Source organism: Nakaseomyces bracarensis, assembly GCF_045282275.1.
Source record: "Nakaseomyces bracarensis strain CBM3 chromosome Unknown Scaff8_0, whole genome shotgun sequence".
Taxonomy (NCBI): domain Eukaryota; kingdom Fungi; phylum Ascomycota; class Saccharomycetes; order Saccharomycetales; family Saccharomycetaceae; genus Nakaseomyces; species Nakaseomyces bracarensis.
Window position 1 is genome coordinate 776,144 of NW_027263969.1, and position 15,267 is coordinate 791,410.

The following is a 15,267-nucleotide window of genomic DNA, read 5'->3' on the forward strand; positions in this document are numbered from 1 at the left end:
TACTTTAAAATGCTGGCCATCTGAGAAGAAAATAAAAACTTTACCTTGCGAAAAGGAAAAGAAAATACCCCCCCCCCCCCACTCCTTTGCGAGTTTCAAATAATTTGTGAAGAAGTTGTATTGTCCTTACGATAGATTGTAGACTTATATCTATATAAAATATTCAATTTGATAGTTATGTCTAACCTCATATATAATGTTACAAACTAGATAAAATCGTGCTCATCAAATAAATATCAAGGAATTTGACTACACAAAAAGAAACTTTAGCAAAAACATAACAAAACAAAATAAAACAAAAATATTATTGTTGCGATAAAAGTCCATTTTATTTCCAATTGAAAGTAAACAAAAAAGTTCAAGGAGTTAAATATTACCTAAATTGCATAATTAATGTACTGTAAACCTTTTTCAATCTTGCTTCTTTGCACCCTCTCCCTTCATAGCCTTCTTTTGTTGTTTCTTAGATAGTTTACTGAACTCCTCTTGCTTCTTCTTGCTCTTAACAGCCTCTTCTTTTCTCTCTTCTTCATAAAATTGGTTCAATCTCTTTTGGTAATCATTGTTAGTGTACCACAAACCAATCTGTAGTAGGATAACACCGAACAACATAACAAGAAGAATGATATTGGAGGAGGCAATGACAGCCAGACCTTGATTTTGGGAAACTTCACCCCAGTTACCAGTAACGGAGCACTCAATACCAGTCTTGATGTTCGTGATGAAGACACAGACCGCAAGTACGAACAAACCTAGAGAAGCGTATTCGAACATAGAAAGCTCTGGGTTAGGCTTATAGATCCTGATGGTGTTACCGAGGACACCAATCGCTACAACAAAACCCAAGAGGTAGATAATAGGCATTGGGGTGGTGCTTAGCACTTGGTAGTGCTTCAAAGCAAGGTCGAAGTGTTCCTGGGTAGCCTTTGGATCAAACAACAAGTGGAAGTCGTATGGCTGACAGGCAAAGAAGACACCCATTAAAAAGGTAGTGGATGTAAGGATCATAGCTGACCCAATGGTACAGAATTCAGCGTAACTTAGCATACCGTTGTACTATTTTTATTTGTTTTTCTAATAATGGTTGTATTTAATGAAACAAAAAAGAAATAAGCAGTAATTTAAAGAGACCACAGAAAACAACAATATTGAAAATATCGAAGATGTCTTATCAGTAGTAGAAAAAAAGGAATCATCCAGTTTACAGTATTACCTTTATTGAATTGGGTTGGGACTTCTCTCTCTCTCTCTCGACCACCATCGGGCCTAACACAGGCAAAAACGGCCCGTTCAGAGAATTTTTTTTCAAATCATATCACTTCACACAACTATCTCACCTGATACATATATCAACAAATATTGGATGGGCTATCACATGTATTACATATATCAAAAGTATTGTGGGTTTGAACAAAGGAAGATAAAAGAAGATTTCAAGATTGTGAAGATTATAAGATCGAAATATAAAAATAAACTCTAACATCCGTTTTTTTTTTTTTATGTAATACGTCATTACGTCATTTGCAGCCAGATAAACTGTAAATCCTGAACTCCGAGATTTGCTTGTTGTTTGTTCTTAGAATGTTCTAGAGAATATTTACAAATCCAATGCTTATTACGTTATTTTCTGCAAACATTATGTAAATCAGGTATCACACACACGTATAAGGATGGTATATTACTCAACCAGCTTATACAGATATTACTAAAAAAAAATTTTAAAGTTTATTTAATGATTTCCTTTTTGATTATGGGTAGAATTGACAGCATAAGAACGTCACTTCTGAGTAATGACTATTCAATTGGTCGCAAACGTAACGTAAGAGATTATAAGAGAGGAAACCATTAAAAAAAAAAAGGAGAACAAAGAAACAAATGACATCACTTATATATCAACGCGAACTGAGAAGAGAAAAGAGCAAAAAAACGTGAAAAAAAGTAACAAGAAAATATAAAAAAATTGACAGCAAAATTTGTTCTTACAATGGAAAATTCCGGTTTATCTTATAAGACTAAAAAGAATGTTGGATTTCGTAATCCAATTAGTTTATTAATTTATTGTAATATAACTTATTTCAATAATTGCGCAAGAGGCATTATTACTTTACTCTTACAAGCGAACAACGAAATCGACCAACAAAAAAAAAGAAAATAAAAATTAATCGGATTTTCTATTAATATTCCGGTTTTTTGGCGAAAAAAACAGAGTACTTGGCAAATAAAAGCCAGTAGAAAAAAGAAACCTCCTAGATACAAGTGTAGAAAGACACCTTATAATTGATTCCGATTTAGTTTCTAAATACTATAACAAGAAAAATCCGATTTATATCTTTCCATTATAAGAAAATAGCCGTAAACCTGCCATGTGAGCATTATGAACATGGGGGGAGAGGCAAATAGCCCCGATATAAGTGTGAGAACAAATACAAATTTATGCAGGGTGCGAAGAAGGGGAAGGCAAAGGTGAAATAAAGGAAAAATAGCTATAACCGGAGCAGAAACTATGCCCCATGAGTATCTCTACCATTACAACCTGGAGCTTGGATCAACTCATATATAATGTCTAAAATGACTGATGAGAAACTGAAAAAAAAAGGTGCATGACGTAATAAATTGGGACATAGAGGGATTGTACCGATAGTTTGCCTGCATGTATGTACAATCCTGTGTAGAAACGCGCCGTGTGGCTTAAAAAATACCTAATAGATTGATTTCATACAAAAAAATCTTATTCGGTAATTCTAATAGGAGGGATATTTATTTCTTGGGCTTTGAAAAAGTTTTTATTTTATACACTATAGTTACTGGGAGTATCGGGTGTGAGAGAGGATATGTTTCTTTAATGAGACACTGAGCCATCGAAATGTTAAAGGATAAATATATCCCACTTTTTTGGTTTTCTCATATAGAGATTTGCATGTGCATTTTACGGGTGGGATAAGACAGAAGAGTTTGTATGTAAAGAGCTGTACTAATGGTAGGACAAAAAAAAACAACAACAAAAAAGACAGAGAGAGAAGAATGTTACAAAATTTATTTTTAACTTTTTTTGGTTTTTTTTTGACAGCCGTTAAAGGTATACTTACAGCACAATTAACTTTGGAAGTATAAACAATAATGTACGTGGTCTATATTCAAATTATTGTATATGTTTGTTACTATTCTGTATATATGTCCATGGACATATAATTCTTGACGTTCTGCCAAAAGGGAATACCAAAAAAAAAATCAAGTAGGGGTCTCAACATGTTAAATGGTAAATTAAATGAAAAAAAAATCTGGAAACGAATGGATAAGAATAGAAACTAAAAAAAGAAAATGATCGTTTCTCCTCTAGTATATATCTTACGTAGATAGGAGCCTAGTCTCACGAAACAGCAACATGTAACTCACAGTAATAAACGTCTTAATATAAAAAAAGAAATGATCAACATCCAATGGGAGCTTTAGACCATTCTAAAATCGAAATCTCTGAATTTTCATTTCTTCCTGTTAGAGAATAAGGTCTGAAAAAAAAAATGCGGGTTAACAGAAATTACTGTAGGTTAAGAAAAAAGAAACGTAATTAGGAGAAAAAGAAAGGAAAGCAATACAACAATACCGAACGCTCTTATTTCCCTCAATCAGTACTGATCTTTTACTTTTACAATATTGTTCCTGGGGGAAAGATACTTAGCGGGATAAACTTTTGGACTAAGATCAATTGCGCAGAGTAAGAAGAGATTCAATAGGATATAATGCTAACTGTTCAAATTTTTTTTTACTTAGAGAGGAAAAAAACAACAGATTTTAGTCTCCCCTCATCGACATCTATACTTTCTTCTACTTTCTTTTCTATTATAATGGCTACTTTATTTAGTTTCGTTCTTTATAAAGAAGATTTCTTAGATTTTTCTTTATTGTATGACTTCAATAGCCAATAAGCCATACTGTTTCAACACCTGATACTGACGCATCAGTGGTACCACGGTGCTTTCTTTTATTGTATCTATCTCCCCTTCTTTCTTATATCTCTTTAGCTCTTGAACAATGAGTCCTTTGTAATTACACAGAGAAAACACAGGGTAAATAACAATTGACCGACATTATGGAAAAAAATTGCCTATCCCGCTCAAAAATTTCTTGATCATTGGCTTTACATTTGTACTTCTTTCGTCATAACTATTCTATCTACAGCGTATTGTAAGATTATTTCTTTCTTTTTTTTTTTTTTTTGGGAATATCGTGTAATCACTCTTTTCGAAATCCTCGAGGTTCGATTTCGATAATAGAGAGAGAGAGAGAAAAAACCGGTGCACGGAAATAATAGTCACACTGGTTTATTTCATAGAGAAAGAAAAAGAAAAGAAACAAGGAAGAGAAAATTTAAAAAGAAAAGAAAAACATTAGTAGAAAAGCAGGAGAAGATATAGGGACCCTTTTTGCATAGAAAACCTCGTTTGAATATACTTTTTTTAACTCTCGTAGTTCTCTTCTTCCACTTTCTTAGCCTTCTAAAGTATTATCTCATCGAGTCGAGTCCAAAATACCGGGAAAACTCTTTTAGATGTCCCGTGTGATGTTCTTCTGCGAGAGTTTGTTTGACATGGCTACATCGAATCGCATCTAGTACAATCATTTTTTCTTGCTTCTTCGATCGTTTTACAAGAAAGGAAAACTGTAATACTTGGTTAAAACTGTATAATCTCTGTCACCCTCCATTAACGTTTTTAACTTGCTTATATCCTACATGATATTCTATATGGATATACAGGTTGATATTCCTGTTTAAAAAAAAAATATAAAAATATACCTTTCTTCGTATTTGAAATAAGGAAAATGACAACAAACTAGTAGCGCCATTTTTTTTCCCCCTCTCTCTCTCTCTCTCTCTCTCTCTCTCTTTCTCTCTCTTTGGCTATCTTACTATTTTCTATCCTCTCCAATCCCTCTCTTTATCTCTTCTCTTCTTCTCTTATAATTATATAATTCCAGTTTTCCCTGCATGCCTACGATGGTTCACAGGGCAACTCTTGGCGTTAAACATGTAGGAATAGAATTTTTTTTTTTAGTTGAAAAGAAAAATACAATAGAAATAAGTTAAGAGTTCCTATTTTCTGCTTCCTCTCTCTCTCACCCTTTATCAATAAACTTTCCCATCATATTAGGACATTTTCTGTTTTTGCCCACCTCCCCTATCGATCGAAGAATTTCAAGGTACTATATCTCATTAATATATATAAGTACACACCTTCTGATATTATAAGGCACTTCTCTTCTTTCACAAATGATAATTGAATAGAATAAAAAATCTTTATACACTCTTCGAAACGTTAACTAAGGTTACTTCCTCGCTGGTCTTTCTGTTATTTTTATTATTTATCGGTGTTTATCGCTATTAGTAAGTTCAATTTCTCAGACCATTCCTGCTATACATGGTTAATTGCTCATAGTTATCACCTCTAGAAACGAAAACATTAACAAAATAATAAAATTTAATAATCAAGACTATTTAAATATTAGGCTAGAGAGATAAAAACAGAAATTGATTGCTCTTTTGTTTTGTGTTGTTTAAACGGTAAAGAATCTTATTAAATATTCTTTGAACTTCAGTATTTCTGTCAATTCTATGGTTGTTTTTTAGAGTACATAGTTTTAGAAACGCATTACTAATTGACTCTTGAAACTGTAATCCATTAAGAAGAAAACAGTTTTATCTAATTGAAGAAAAGAAACAAATTTATTTTACTAAACATAGATATTAAAAAGAAGAGGAAGAACACCAACAAACCGCAACATCATCTTGTTTGAATAATGAAATCTCATAAATGTGTGGTGGTGGGTGAAAGTAACACCGGTAAAACTTCCTTATTGATGTCGTACACTACTAATACTTTTACAAGTGAGTATAATCCTACTCTTTTCGATGAGTACTTGACAACAGTCCAGAACAAAGAGACAATGGATACTTACCAGGTTAATCTGTGGGATACTCCTGGAGATGATCAACATGGCCATCTAAGGCCTTTAACATACCCACAAACAGATGTATTTCTAGCATGCTTCCCTGCCAACGATTTGAGGGCTTTTAACAATATCAAGTTTCAATGGATTCCAGAGCTCAGGAACTACATAAAAAATGTCGAAACTCTCGAAACTATACCTATTCTATTAGTGGCAACAAAATCTGATCAATCTTATGAAATAACAGGAAACGGCTACGAAAGCGATGACGATAGCATGGTTCTAGACACACTAACAAAAGAGCTGGTCGCCTCTCAAAGATTGATGGGATTTGTACGTTGCTCGGCTAAAACCAATGATGGAGTAAAAGACGTTTTTAATGAAGTAGCAAAGTACTTTAGTAGTAAGGAAACCGAAATCTCTAAGAATAATTCTAGGGAACAATATTCCTTTTACGAAAAGAGTTCTAATGATATGGTAAGCAATCAAAATGTTGTTCATGTTAGAAGTGAACCACTGGACTCAAAAGAAGATGTACCAGAAAGGATAGAGAAGGTTAAGGCGTCAACACCAGTTAAATCTGTGCGTTCAAAAGCGTCAAGACCTAATTCTTCTAACAGACAGTATTCGAAAGAATTATCTGAGAAGAAACTCGCTAAGATAAAAAAGTGGGAGCGTAAGAAGGGTTGTATCTGTGTTATTTTATAATGAAAACAGCAAGAAATCCCACCAATATATGTTCTTTATCACAATAAAAGGACTATAAAATTGTAATATTATGACGACAAATAATCCCTGTTTATGACGAATAACATCAATGTCAGTGTACTAAATGCATATTAACTTCTAACCTTTTGAATAGGTACCAAAATGCCAAAATTGTACTACTGACATTAATAAAAAAAAAAACAAAAAAAAAATGATATTGAGGATAAAAAATCACTCAAATTCTTGGATATTATCAAGAAAGCTTTATAGACTCTTATAAATTATTTATTCTTTCCGTATGGCAAATTTTTTGGGAGATAGCTCCCATTAAATTTCTATAATTTTCTTTTACGCACCTTTATTTATTATATAATACGTTCTTAAGTTAATTACTTAATCTAATATTCTAGTTTTATTTATTAATAGTAAAGCTATTATCCTCATATCCTAAAAAACATATGTAACTATATACGATAGGTGAGGATGTCATGGAAAAAAATTAAAAAAATTAAAATCGATGGCCGATGCCGATGCTCATCGCAAAATTTCAAAACCGTCATTAATCATTATTGACTATATAAAGAACAATCTTTATTCTCAACTGATATTAAGGTATTCTTGATCTTGGAACAGAAAATCAATATCACACACAAAAAAAAGTATATAATGGTTGAACAAGACGAGAAAAAGTTAACCAAGAAGCAATTGAAAGCCCTACAGTTTCGTAAATCCAAAGAGGAAAAAGAAGTAGCTGAGAAGAGGAAGCTAGAAGAACCAGAAAATCCTGTTCAAGAAGGCGAAGCTCCAAAGAAGAAGAGAAAAACAAGAAGAGGTCGTGGTGGTAAAGGTAAGAAGAATGGTGGTGGTAACAGATTCCTAGTGTTTGTGGGTGGTCTACCTAAGGATGTCACAGCTTCTGAGCTCCAAGTACACTTTAAGAGTAGTGGTCCTGACCAAATCAGAGTAAGAGGAGATAAAGGTATTGCTTTTCTAGAATTTGATGGTGACAAAGATCAGAAAACTATTCAGAGACGTATGGATATAGCGTTGCTTCAGAATAAAACTCTACTGAGAGACAAACGTATCAACGTTGAGCTCACGGTTGGTGGTGGTGGTAATAGTCAAGATAGATTGGAAAAGTTGAAGAAGAAAAATGAAAAATTCGAGGCTGAAAGACAAGAGAGAATGCAAAAGCTGATGAGCAAGCCAACCAAACCTGCAACCTCAGCAAATGGAGAAGAAGCCCCTGTTGCTGCTGGTATCCACCCTGATCGTGCAAGAATGATCAAATAATGAATTGAACTGAGAAAGGTTACAAAAAGAACATACCAAGTAAAAAAGTAACAATGGGAGAGCTTCTATTTATTGTATATTATTTATCTACGTCTCTACACACTGGGTTTTTCAAGGAATGCTTGTAAAAGTTTTATTTTTTTTTAATATTGTTTGCTATTATTTTTTCACTTTTTTGTGTAACTAATACATAAAACCGGACAAATACAAAACCAACCCACATATTTTTCAACCCCACTCTAAAGAAATAACAATCTAAGCAATTATATTGCTGATGTCTTCCATTGTAGAAATAGGCTTATTCCTTCTACAAAAAACATGCTCTCCATTCATACAAAACAATGCTATCTGTATAAATGACGTAGTTTTTATTCTCATCAAGAAATGTAAAATTACACTTGCATCATCGCTTTTCTTTTATTTGTAGTTGGAACGTAAATGACAAAAACCCCGCTCGTAACAATAGGGAACAAGTTCCATTTTTCGATGGTACAGAAATAGTAGCAACCATAAACAGCTAGTCCATTACACCATTCTTTTCCATTTCTTTATTATTTTGCAGACAAATAAATGAAGTTATTCTCTTAATTCTTTTTTTTTTTTTTTTTTTTTTTTTTTTTCATTCACTTCATTAACATTTAATACTTATTTACTTTTCCTTTGGGGGCCCTTAATTATCCTATTATGGCGACAACGACAAGGAAAATCGGTATTACTCGCTCATAAGTTATTAGTCCGCAAATATTCTGTATTTGGGATTATTTTAGTTTCGTTATGATCAACACAATGGACCCTAGTATAGTATTTAAGGAATGTTATTGTTTAAATTTATCTTGATCATTCTCTTTCCTCACAATATTGCTTCCGATATATATTCTTAAAATGGAGTACATATTTTCTATGGCTGATAGTTATATAACTCGTATTGAAATAAAGATTTGCTAAAATAGTATGGAAAGTATCATAAACAGAAACCAACAGGAATCGATGTTACATGGAAATCAAAGGACTAGTTATGGAACTAGTCTACAGGAATTACTTAGTGAAGACCAAAGTTTTTACCAAATAGCAGGTTTAGCGGAATTTACCATACACGAGCAAGTACTATCCAGATCAACATTAGGTACTGGTATCTCAACTAGTATCCCTAACGAACTCATACGTAATCAAGCCTATACTTGGACAGGCCCTGTAATCGACAGGAAAGATGGTAATACCTTGTCAGGTAGTGCCTCACATGCGAGAGAGGACTCTCATTCGACAAACATATCATTCCAACCCCCAGTTGTTAGCAAGAATAGTGATGAAATACTTTTTCAATCAGAACAGGATTCCGATGGCCCTTACAAAGCCGACTTGTCTTATCTAATGCCGCCCAATGTTACCGTCATAAATACTGAACTACTATGGTCTCCTGTAAGATGTCGGATTGATGAAAGATTCATCTTGAAGAAAGAAGATTACGATGAGAAGAAAAAAAACCACGAAATAATAATATATCGTAAAGTTTACAAAATACCTAATATTTTCCGTAAAAACAGACAGAGTGTATTCACTTCCAAGAATAACCAACCTAATAGGAATTTTATAAGTCGGAACTCCAATTCTAGTAGTCAAATGAAATTTGAGAAGGACCAGGATATTTTGTCCATATTTTTGAGCAACACATGGGAGATGAAAAAATTGTGGAAAAAGTATCAATTGATAGATATACCTCTTAATTCTGAAATAATTAAGAATCAAAACAATCCCGGTGTATTAGGGTTTGGAGCTAGTGGTGAGGTTAAACTTGCAAAAAGGATAGGCGCTAAGGATAAGAAACTATATGCTATTAAGATTTTTCATGATATTCCCTTAGATGAGTTAGCAAAGCTTTCTGACTCTAGTGAAGATGAAGACGAAGACGATTATGACACCGACACGCTTTCTGAAAGTGAGGTAACTGAAAGATCAAGCAGATCCTTCAAAAGGAAAATTGAAAATAGACGCCTAGCGAGGCTCCGAGGAATAAAGCGAATACATAAAGAATATACCATGTGCAGTATTTTAGACAACGAAAACATTATAGAGACCTACGAGCTCTTCTACGAGAAGGGTTGCCTATACACTGTGATGGAGTACTGTGATTTTGATTTATATGCTCTTGTGGCCAGCAATGAATTGTCTTACGTCGAGGTCTGTTGTTATTTCAAACAGATTCTCTACGGCGTGAAGTACTTGCATGATATCGGCATAGGACATCGCGACCTAAAACTCGACAACTGTGTTGTCAATAAACACGGCACACTGAAAATCATTGATTTTGGCAGCAGCACAGTATTCAGCTCTCCATACATTGAGCATCGTGAAATCATCAGAAGCCACGGGGTCCACGGCAGCAGTCCGTACCTGGCCCCCGAGGTGCTATATTTCTGGAATTACGACCCGCGACCAGCCGATATATGGTCTATAGCTGTGATATTTCTGTGCATGGTCACTAAACGGTTCCCCTGGCGGGAACCCCGCTGCTCAGACCTGCAGTTCACACAGTTCATCAAGTTCCGGGAACCCCACCTGCGCATCACCAGCAGATACCTGAAACGCCACGTGCTACTGGCGCTACTGGAACGAACCCCGCTCGACAACACCCAGCCCGACCTACGCTCTCTAGAAGAAGAAATCTTCTACGAAAGCGAAGTCGCGCGCTACGAAAATTACGTCAACAGGAACCGCGGCATGATGGACCCGCTCGCAACAGTCCCCGAGGAGACACACCCAGTGCTCTCCCGCATGCTAGATATATCCCCAGCATGTAGAGCCACCATCGGAAACGTCCTGGCAGACAACTGGGTAAGCTACATAGAGGTATGTTCTCATAGGAACAAGCTCTCCGACCCACATCACCGAATGTTTCGTACTACACACACCCATACAACTCTACCACCATCAGGTGCACACATGTCCCAAATACAGTATTAACTAGTTTGTTTATTTTTTCGCGTTTGCCTTTTTTGCGTTTATAATTTAATAAATAGTACTTTTTATGTTCCATGATCTTTTCTTTCTTTTTTCTCCCCCCTCCCAGCTACCAGCTACCGGCGCAAATATACTTCCGTTTCCATTGCCCCCAATCTGCCATGGCGCTGTTCTTTTATTCAGCCCACATTGCCACATTGCCCAATTTGTTTATCATTTCCAACTACTCCACCAGTCCGGGATTCGACCTCCGAGGTTTTCATTTGACACATTTTTTTCTCTTCCCAATGATCTAATTAAAGCACTCCCTCCAAAACTTATTACACACTCCGGGTAGTGCGGGGTAATGTAAGGCACTAAACAATAAAAAAAAAAAAAGCATTATGATTTACTAAGATCCTTTTGGGTTTATTGGCACAGAAACTGTCGCATCTTATAATTCGTAGGGCTGTATACACAAACACGCGGAGAAAAAAAAATTGATAAAAATGTATGAATAGAATTTGTTAACACAATCCAGTCCGGGTAATTTTATAAGTTCAACACACACGTTGTACGGGTGTTTGTTTCTACAAGCGTATTTTTTGAGTGACTAAGAAGTTGGAGTAGGAAGTAAGCATGTTGAAGATTTCTATAGAAATACGTGTAGAAGGATGAATTGCAAGAAGAAAACGGGCGGGAAGAAGAAGGAATTGCGGGGTAACGGGGGGTCCAAGAGACGGGGAAGCTGAAGGGGAAGCTGAAGGGGAAGGGTTGAGGGGTTCTCATCCAGGAGGGATGACCTCGGCGGGAATTTTCAAAAAGTATATAAGGTAAGCGCTTTTTCGTTCAATTGCCCAAATTTTTTTATTTCTTGGTCTTTCTTTTAAAATAGCCGCCTACTCTTTAAATATTATAATATTTTTGTTATAATTTTATTTAGGAGAAGTAAAATTTAAAACTAACCCCTCAACAAAAAAAAAAAAAAGCTAACCCCTAATGTTTAAACAAAGGTTAGGAAATCCTGAAGTGCCAGAGATTTCTGCGCTTTCTATATCTTCAATTTCTGATTATCATGCATTTGAGTTTCCTGGTAAGGAGCAACAAAGGGAGCAAGTTCTTGATCTTTTAGATCAGCAAGGTTTCATCCCTGATGACTTGATCGAACAGGAAGTTGACTGGTTCTACAACTCCCTTGGAATTGATGACTTGTTCTTCTCTAGGGAGACTCCTCAGTTGTTGGCAAATATTATCCATAGTCTGTATGCTTCTAAGTTGGAATCATTTGCCAAGTCTAACTTTGTTGGTGTGCAACCACAACAGTTTAACATCAAGAACAGAATTGTCACTGCTGGTAACCATGCCATCTTCATGGAGTCTAATTCTGTGGCTCCTGAGTTTCTAGAGAAAGGAGAGAAACATCCAGCTGATTTGGGTGGTATTGACCAACAATTGGAAGGTAAGAAGAGATCCGAAGAGGACCTTGAAAACAAGCTTGTTGAAAACCCACCATATGAGTTGGATGAGGAGATCGATGAACTGTTCCTGGATTGCAAGGAAAAGGGCAATTGCAGATTAGTATCCTTCACCGCCCCAGAAAGTGAACTGAAGCTAACTTTTGTCTACGAGAGTCAATATGAGGACTCGGACTTCAAGATTGACAGCACTGATTTGCTAAAGGGTAACATTGATTCAATCAGTGATACCACGATGGCTCAGGTCACCTCTGTGGAGAACAAGAAATTGTACGGTTTGTTGATCAAACTGGTACAAGAACGTGAGGGTCCAGTAATCAGAACTACTCAATCCGTAGAGGATAGTGATGAAATAAGAATGCTAGTCGCTTACAAAAGATTCACCACCAAAAGTTACTTCTCCGCTATCAATTCTTTGTTTCATTACTACAAATTGAAACCAGCTAAGATCTACTCGGAGTCTTTCAGAGTCAACCATAATGGATCATCTTTGAAGACTAATGATAAGCCATACGACGATATTATTATTTTCTCTATTTACTTAAAGAGGTCGCAACAAGCCGAACAAGTTTTGAAGAATGACTTGGAACTTTCCATCAAACAAGTTGAAAGAGAAGCCTCTTTACTTTATGCCATTCCTAACCACTCTTTTACTAGAGTTAGCGCAAAGAGACGGTTCTCTCCTCAAGAGGCAGTTTATGCGCACGTGGCTGCAATCTTTATCAACCACTTCATCAATAGATTGGGGAGTGATTACCAATCTTTGTTATCACTAATCACCATCAAGGACAGTGATACAACACTTCTAGAAGTGATCAGCAACTTGAAGAGGAAATTGAGAAACGAGACATTGTCTCAAGAGTCTATCATTGAGGCTTTACAGAAACACTATAAAGTTGTCTCAAAGCTTTACAAAAACTTTGCCAATGTACATTATGCTCCTAAGGATACCAAGAATTTAGAAAAGACACTTTCTTACCAAAGATTGGAACAAATTGAACCTTTCAAGAATGATCAAGAGTTCGAAAGTTTCTTGAATAAGTTTATTCCAAATGATTCACCTGACTACCTAATTCTTCAAACTTTGAACCTATTCAATAAAAGTATCCTGAAGACAAACTTCTTTATCACAAGAAAAGTAGCTATCTCTTTCAGATTAAAACCTGAACTCGTCATGCCTAAGATTGAGTACCCAGAGACTCCATACGGTTTATTCTTTGTTGTTGGTAACACGTTCAAGGGTTTCCATATTAGATTTAGAGATGTGGCTCGTGGTGGTATTAGAATTGTTTGTTCAAGAAGTCAAGATATCTATGAAAGTAATTCTAAAACCGTTATTGATGAGAACTACCAATTGGCATCCACACAACAAAAAAAGAATAAGGATATCCCAGAAGGTGGTTCCAAGGGTGTCATCTTGTTGAACCCAGGGTTAGTCGAACATGATCAAACCTTCATTGCATTCTCACAATATGTTGATGCCATGATCGATATTCTCATTAGGGATCCATTGAAGGAAAAATATGTCGATCTACTAGAAAAGGAAGAAATTTTATTCTTTGGCCCAGATGAAGGCTCTGCTGGTTTTGTAGATTGGGCAACAAATCACGCCCGCTCCAGAAATTGCCCATGGTGGAAGTCTTTCTTGACTGGTAAGTCTCCAGATTTGGGTGGTATTCCTCATGATGAATACGGTATGACTTCATTAGGTGTTCGTTCTTACGTTAATGAACTATATGAAACTCTTGGCTTGCAGGACACCAAAGTTGCCAAGTTCCAAACCGGTGGTCCTGATGGTGACTTGGGTTCTAACGAAATTCTTTTGTCTACACCAAATGAGACTTATGTAGGTTTACTAGATGGATCAGGTGTTTTATGCGACCCTGAAGGTATCGATAAACCTGAATTGGTTAGATTGGCTCATGAAAGAAAGATGATCAAGGACTTTGATAAGTCGAAGTTAAGTGCCTCTGGTTTCTTTGTTTCCGTTGATGATATGGATGTCATGCTGCCAAATGGATCCATTGTCGCTAATGGTACCACTTTCAGAAATACATTCCATACCCAGATTTTCAACTATGTTGATCATGTTGATGTATTTGTCCCTTGTGGTGGTAGACCAAACTCAATTAATTTGAACAACTTGCATTATTTTGTTGACGAGAAAACTGATAAATGTAAAATTCCTTACATTGTTGAAGGTGCAAACTTATTCATTGCCCAGCCGGCTAAGTTGGCTCTAGAAGCTCATGGTTGTGTACTTTTCAAGGATGCCTCCGCAAATAAGGGTGGTGTTACTTCATCCTCTTTAGAGGTTCTAGCTTCTCTGGCTTTGAGTGACGATGATTTTGTCAACAAGTTCGTTGCAACCAGAGAAAAGACTGCCAATGGTGTTAAATTTATTAAATCTCCACTATATGAGGCATATGTCAATGAAGCCCAAAAGAGAATTGGCTATAATGCTCGTCAAGAGTTCGGACAATTGTGGAAGATCAACCAGGAAACAGGGACACCTATTTCTGAGCTTTCCAACGTCCTCTCTCAAACTATCAACAAATTGAATGATGATTTGGTGGAGTCTGAGGAACTTTGGTTAAACGATCTCACGCTTCGTAATTATTTGTTGTTGGAAAAGATTATTCCTCAGCTTTTGATTGACGTGGCTGGTAAGGACGACATTTTGAAGAACATACCTGAGAACTATTTGAAGGTTCTTTTGTCTAGTTATCTCTCAAGTTCTTATGTCTACAAATTTGGTATTGATGTCAATATTGGTAAGTTCCTTGAATTTATCGGTGAATTGAAAAGAGATGCGGAGAAGTTCTACCAGTAATTGCGCAGATAATGGTATAGAACTTATTTCCCTGGTACAATTTTTTTCCCTATGCTATTGGTAAGGTGAAAAAATGTACAT

General features: G+C 35.8%; 5 protein-coding genes across 5 annotated transcripts; 4 read left to right on the forward strand and 1 right to left on the reverse strand.

Annotated features, from left to right (window-relative positions):
- Positions 1-411: 411 nt before the first annotated feature.
- On the reverse strand, positions 412-1,047 carry SHR3 (Shr3p; the record flags this gene model as incomplete). The annotated part of the gene is made up of 1 exon (XM_071052368.1): positions 412-1,047. The coding sequence occupies one exon, from the start codon at positions 1,045-1,047 to the stop codon at positions 412-414; it is 636 nt and encodes a 211-aa protein (XP_070906989.1).
- A 4,746-nt stretch (positions 1,048-5,793) lies between these two features.
- On the forward strand, positions 5,794-6,651 carry RNJ42_02204 (Rho family protein; the record flags this gene model as incomplete). The annotated part of the gene is made up of 1 exon (XM_071052369.1): positions 5,794-6,651. The coding sequence occupies one exon, from the start codon at positions 5,794-5,796 to the stop codon at positions 6,649-6,651; it is 858 nt and encodes a 285-aa protein (XP_070906990.1).
- A 666-nt stretch (positions 6,652-7,317) lies between these two features.
- Positions 7,318-7,944, forward strand: NOP6 (Nop6p; the record flags this gene model as incomplete). The annotated part of the gene is made up of 1 exon (XM_071052370.1): positions 7,318-7,944. The coding sequence occupies one exon, from the start codon at positions 7,318-7,320 to the stop codon at positions 7,942-7,944; it is 627 nt and encodes a 208-aa protein (XP_070906991.1).
- Positions 7,945-8,895: 951 nt separating this feature from the next.
- PRR2 (serine/threonine protein kinase PRR2) lies at positions 8,896-10,902 on the forward strand (the record flags this gene model as incomplete). The annotated part of the gene is made up of 1 exon (XM_071052371.1): positions 8,896-10,902. One exon carries the CDS (start codon positions 8,896-8,898, stop codon positions 10,900-10,902), a length of 2,007 nt encoding a protein of 668 aa, XP_070906992.1.
- A 975-nt stretch (positions 10,903-11,877) lies between these two features.
- GDH2 (glutamate dehydrogenase (NAD(+))) lies at positions 11,878-15,186 on the forward strand (the record flags this gene model as incomplete). The annotated part of the gene is made up of 1 exon (XM_071052372.1): positions 11,878-15,186. One exon carries the CDS (start codon positions 11,878-11,880, stop codon positions 15,184-15,186), a length of 3,309 nt encoding a protein of 1,102 aa, XP_070906993.1.
- Between the last annotated feature and the right edge of the window lie 81 nt (positions 15,187-15,267).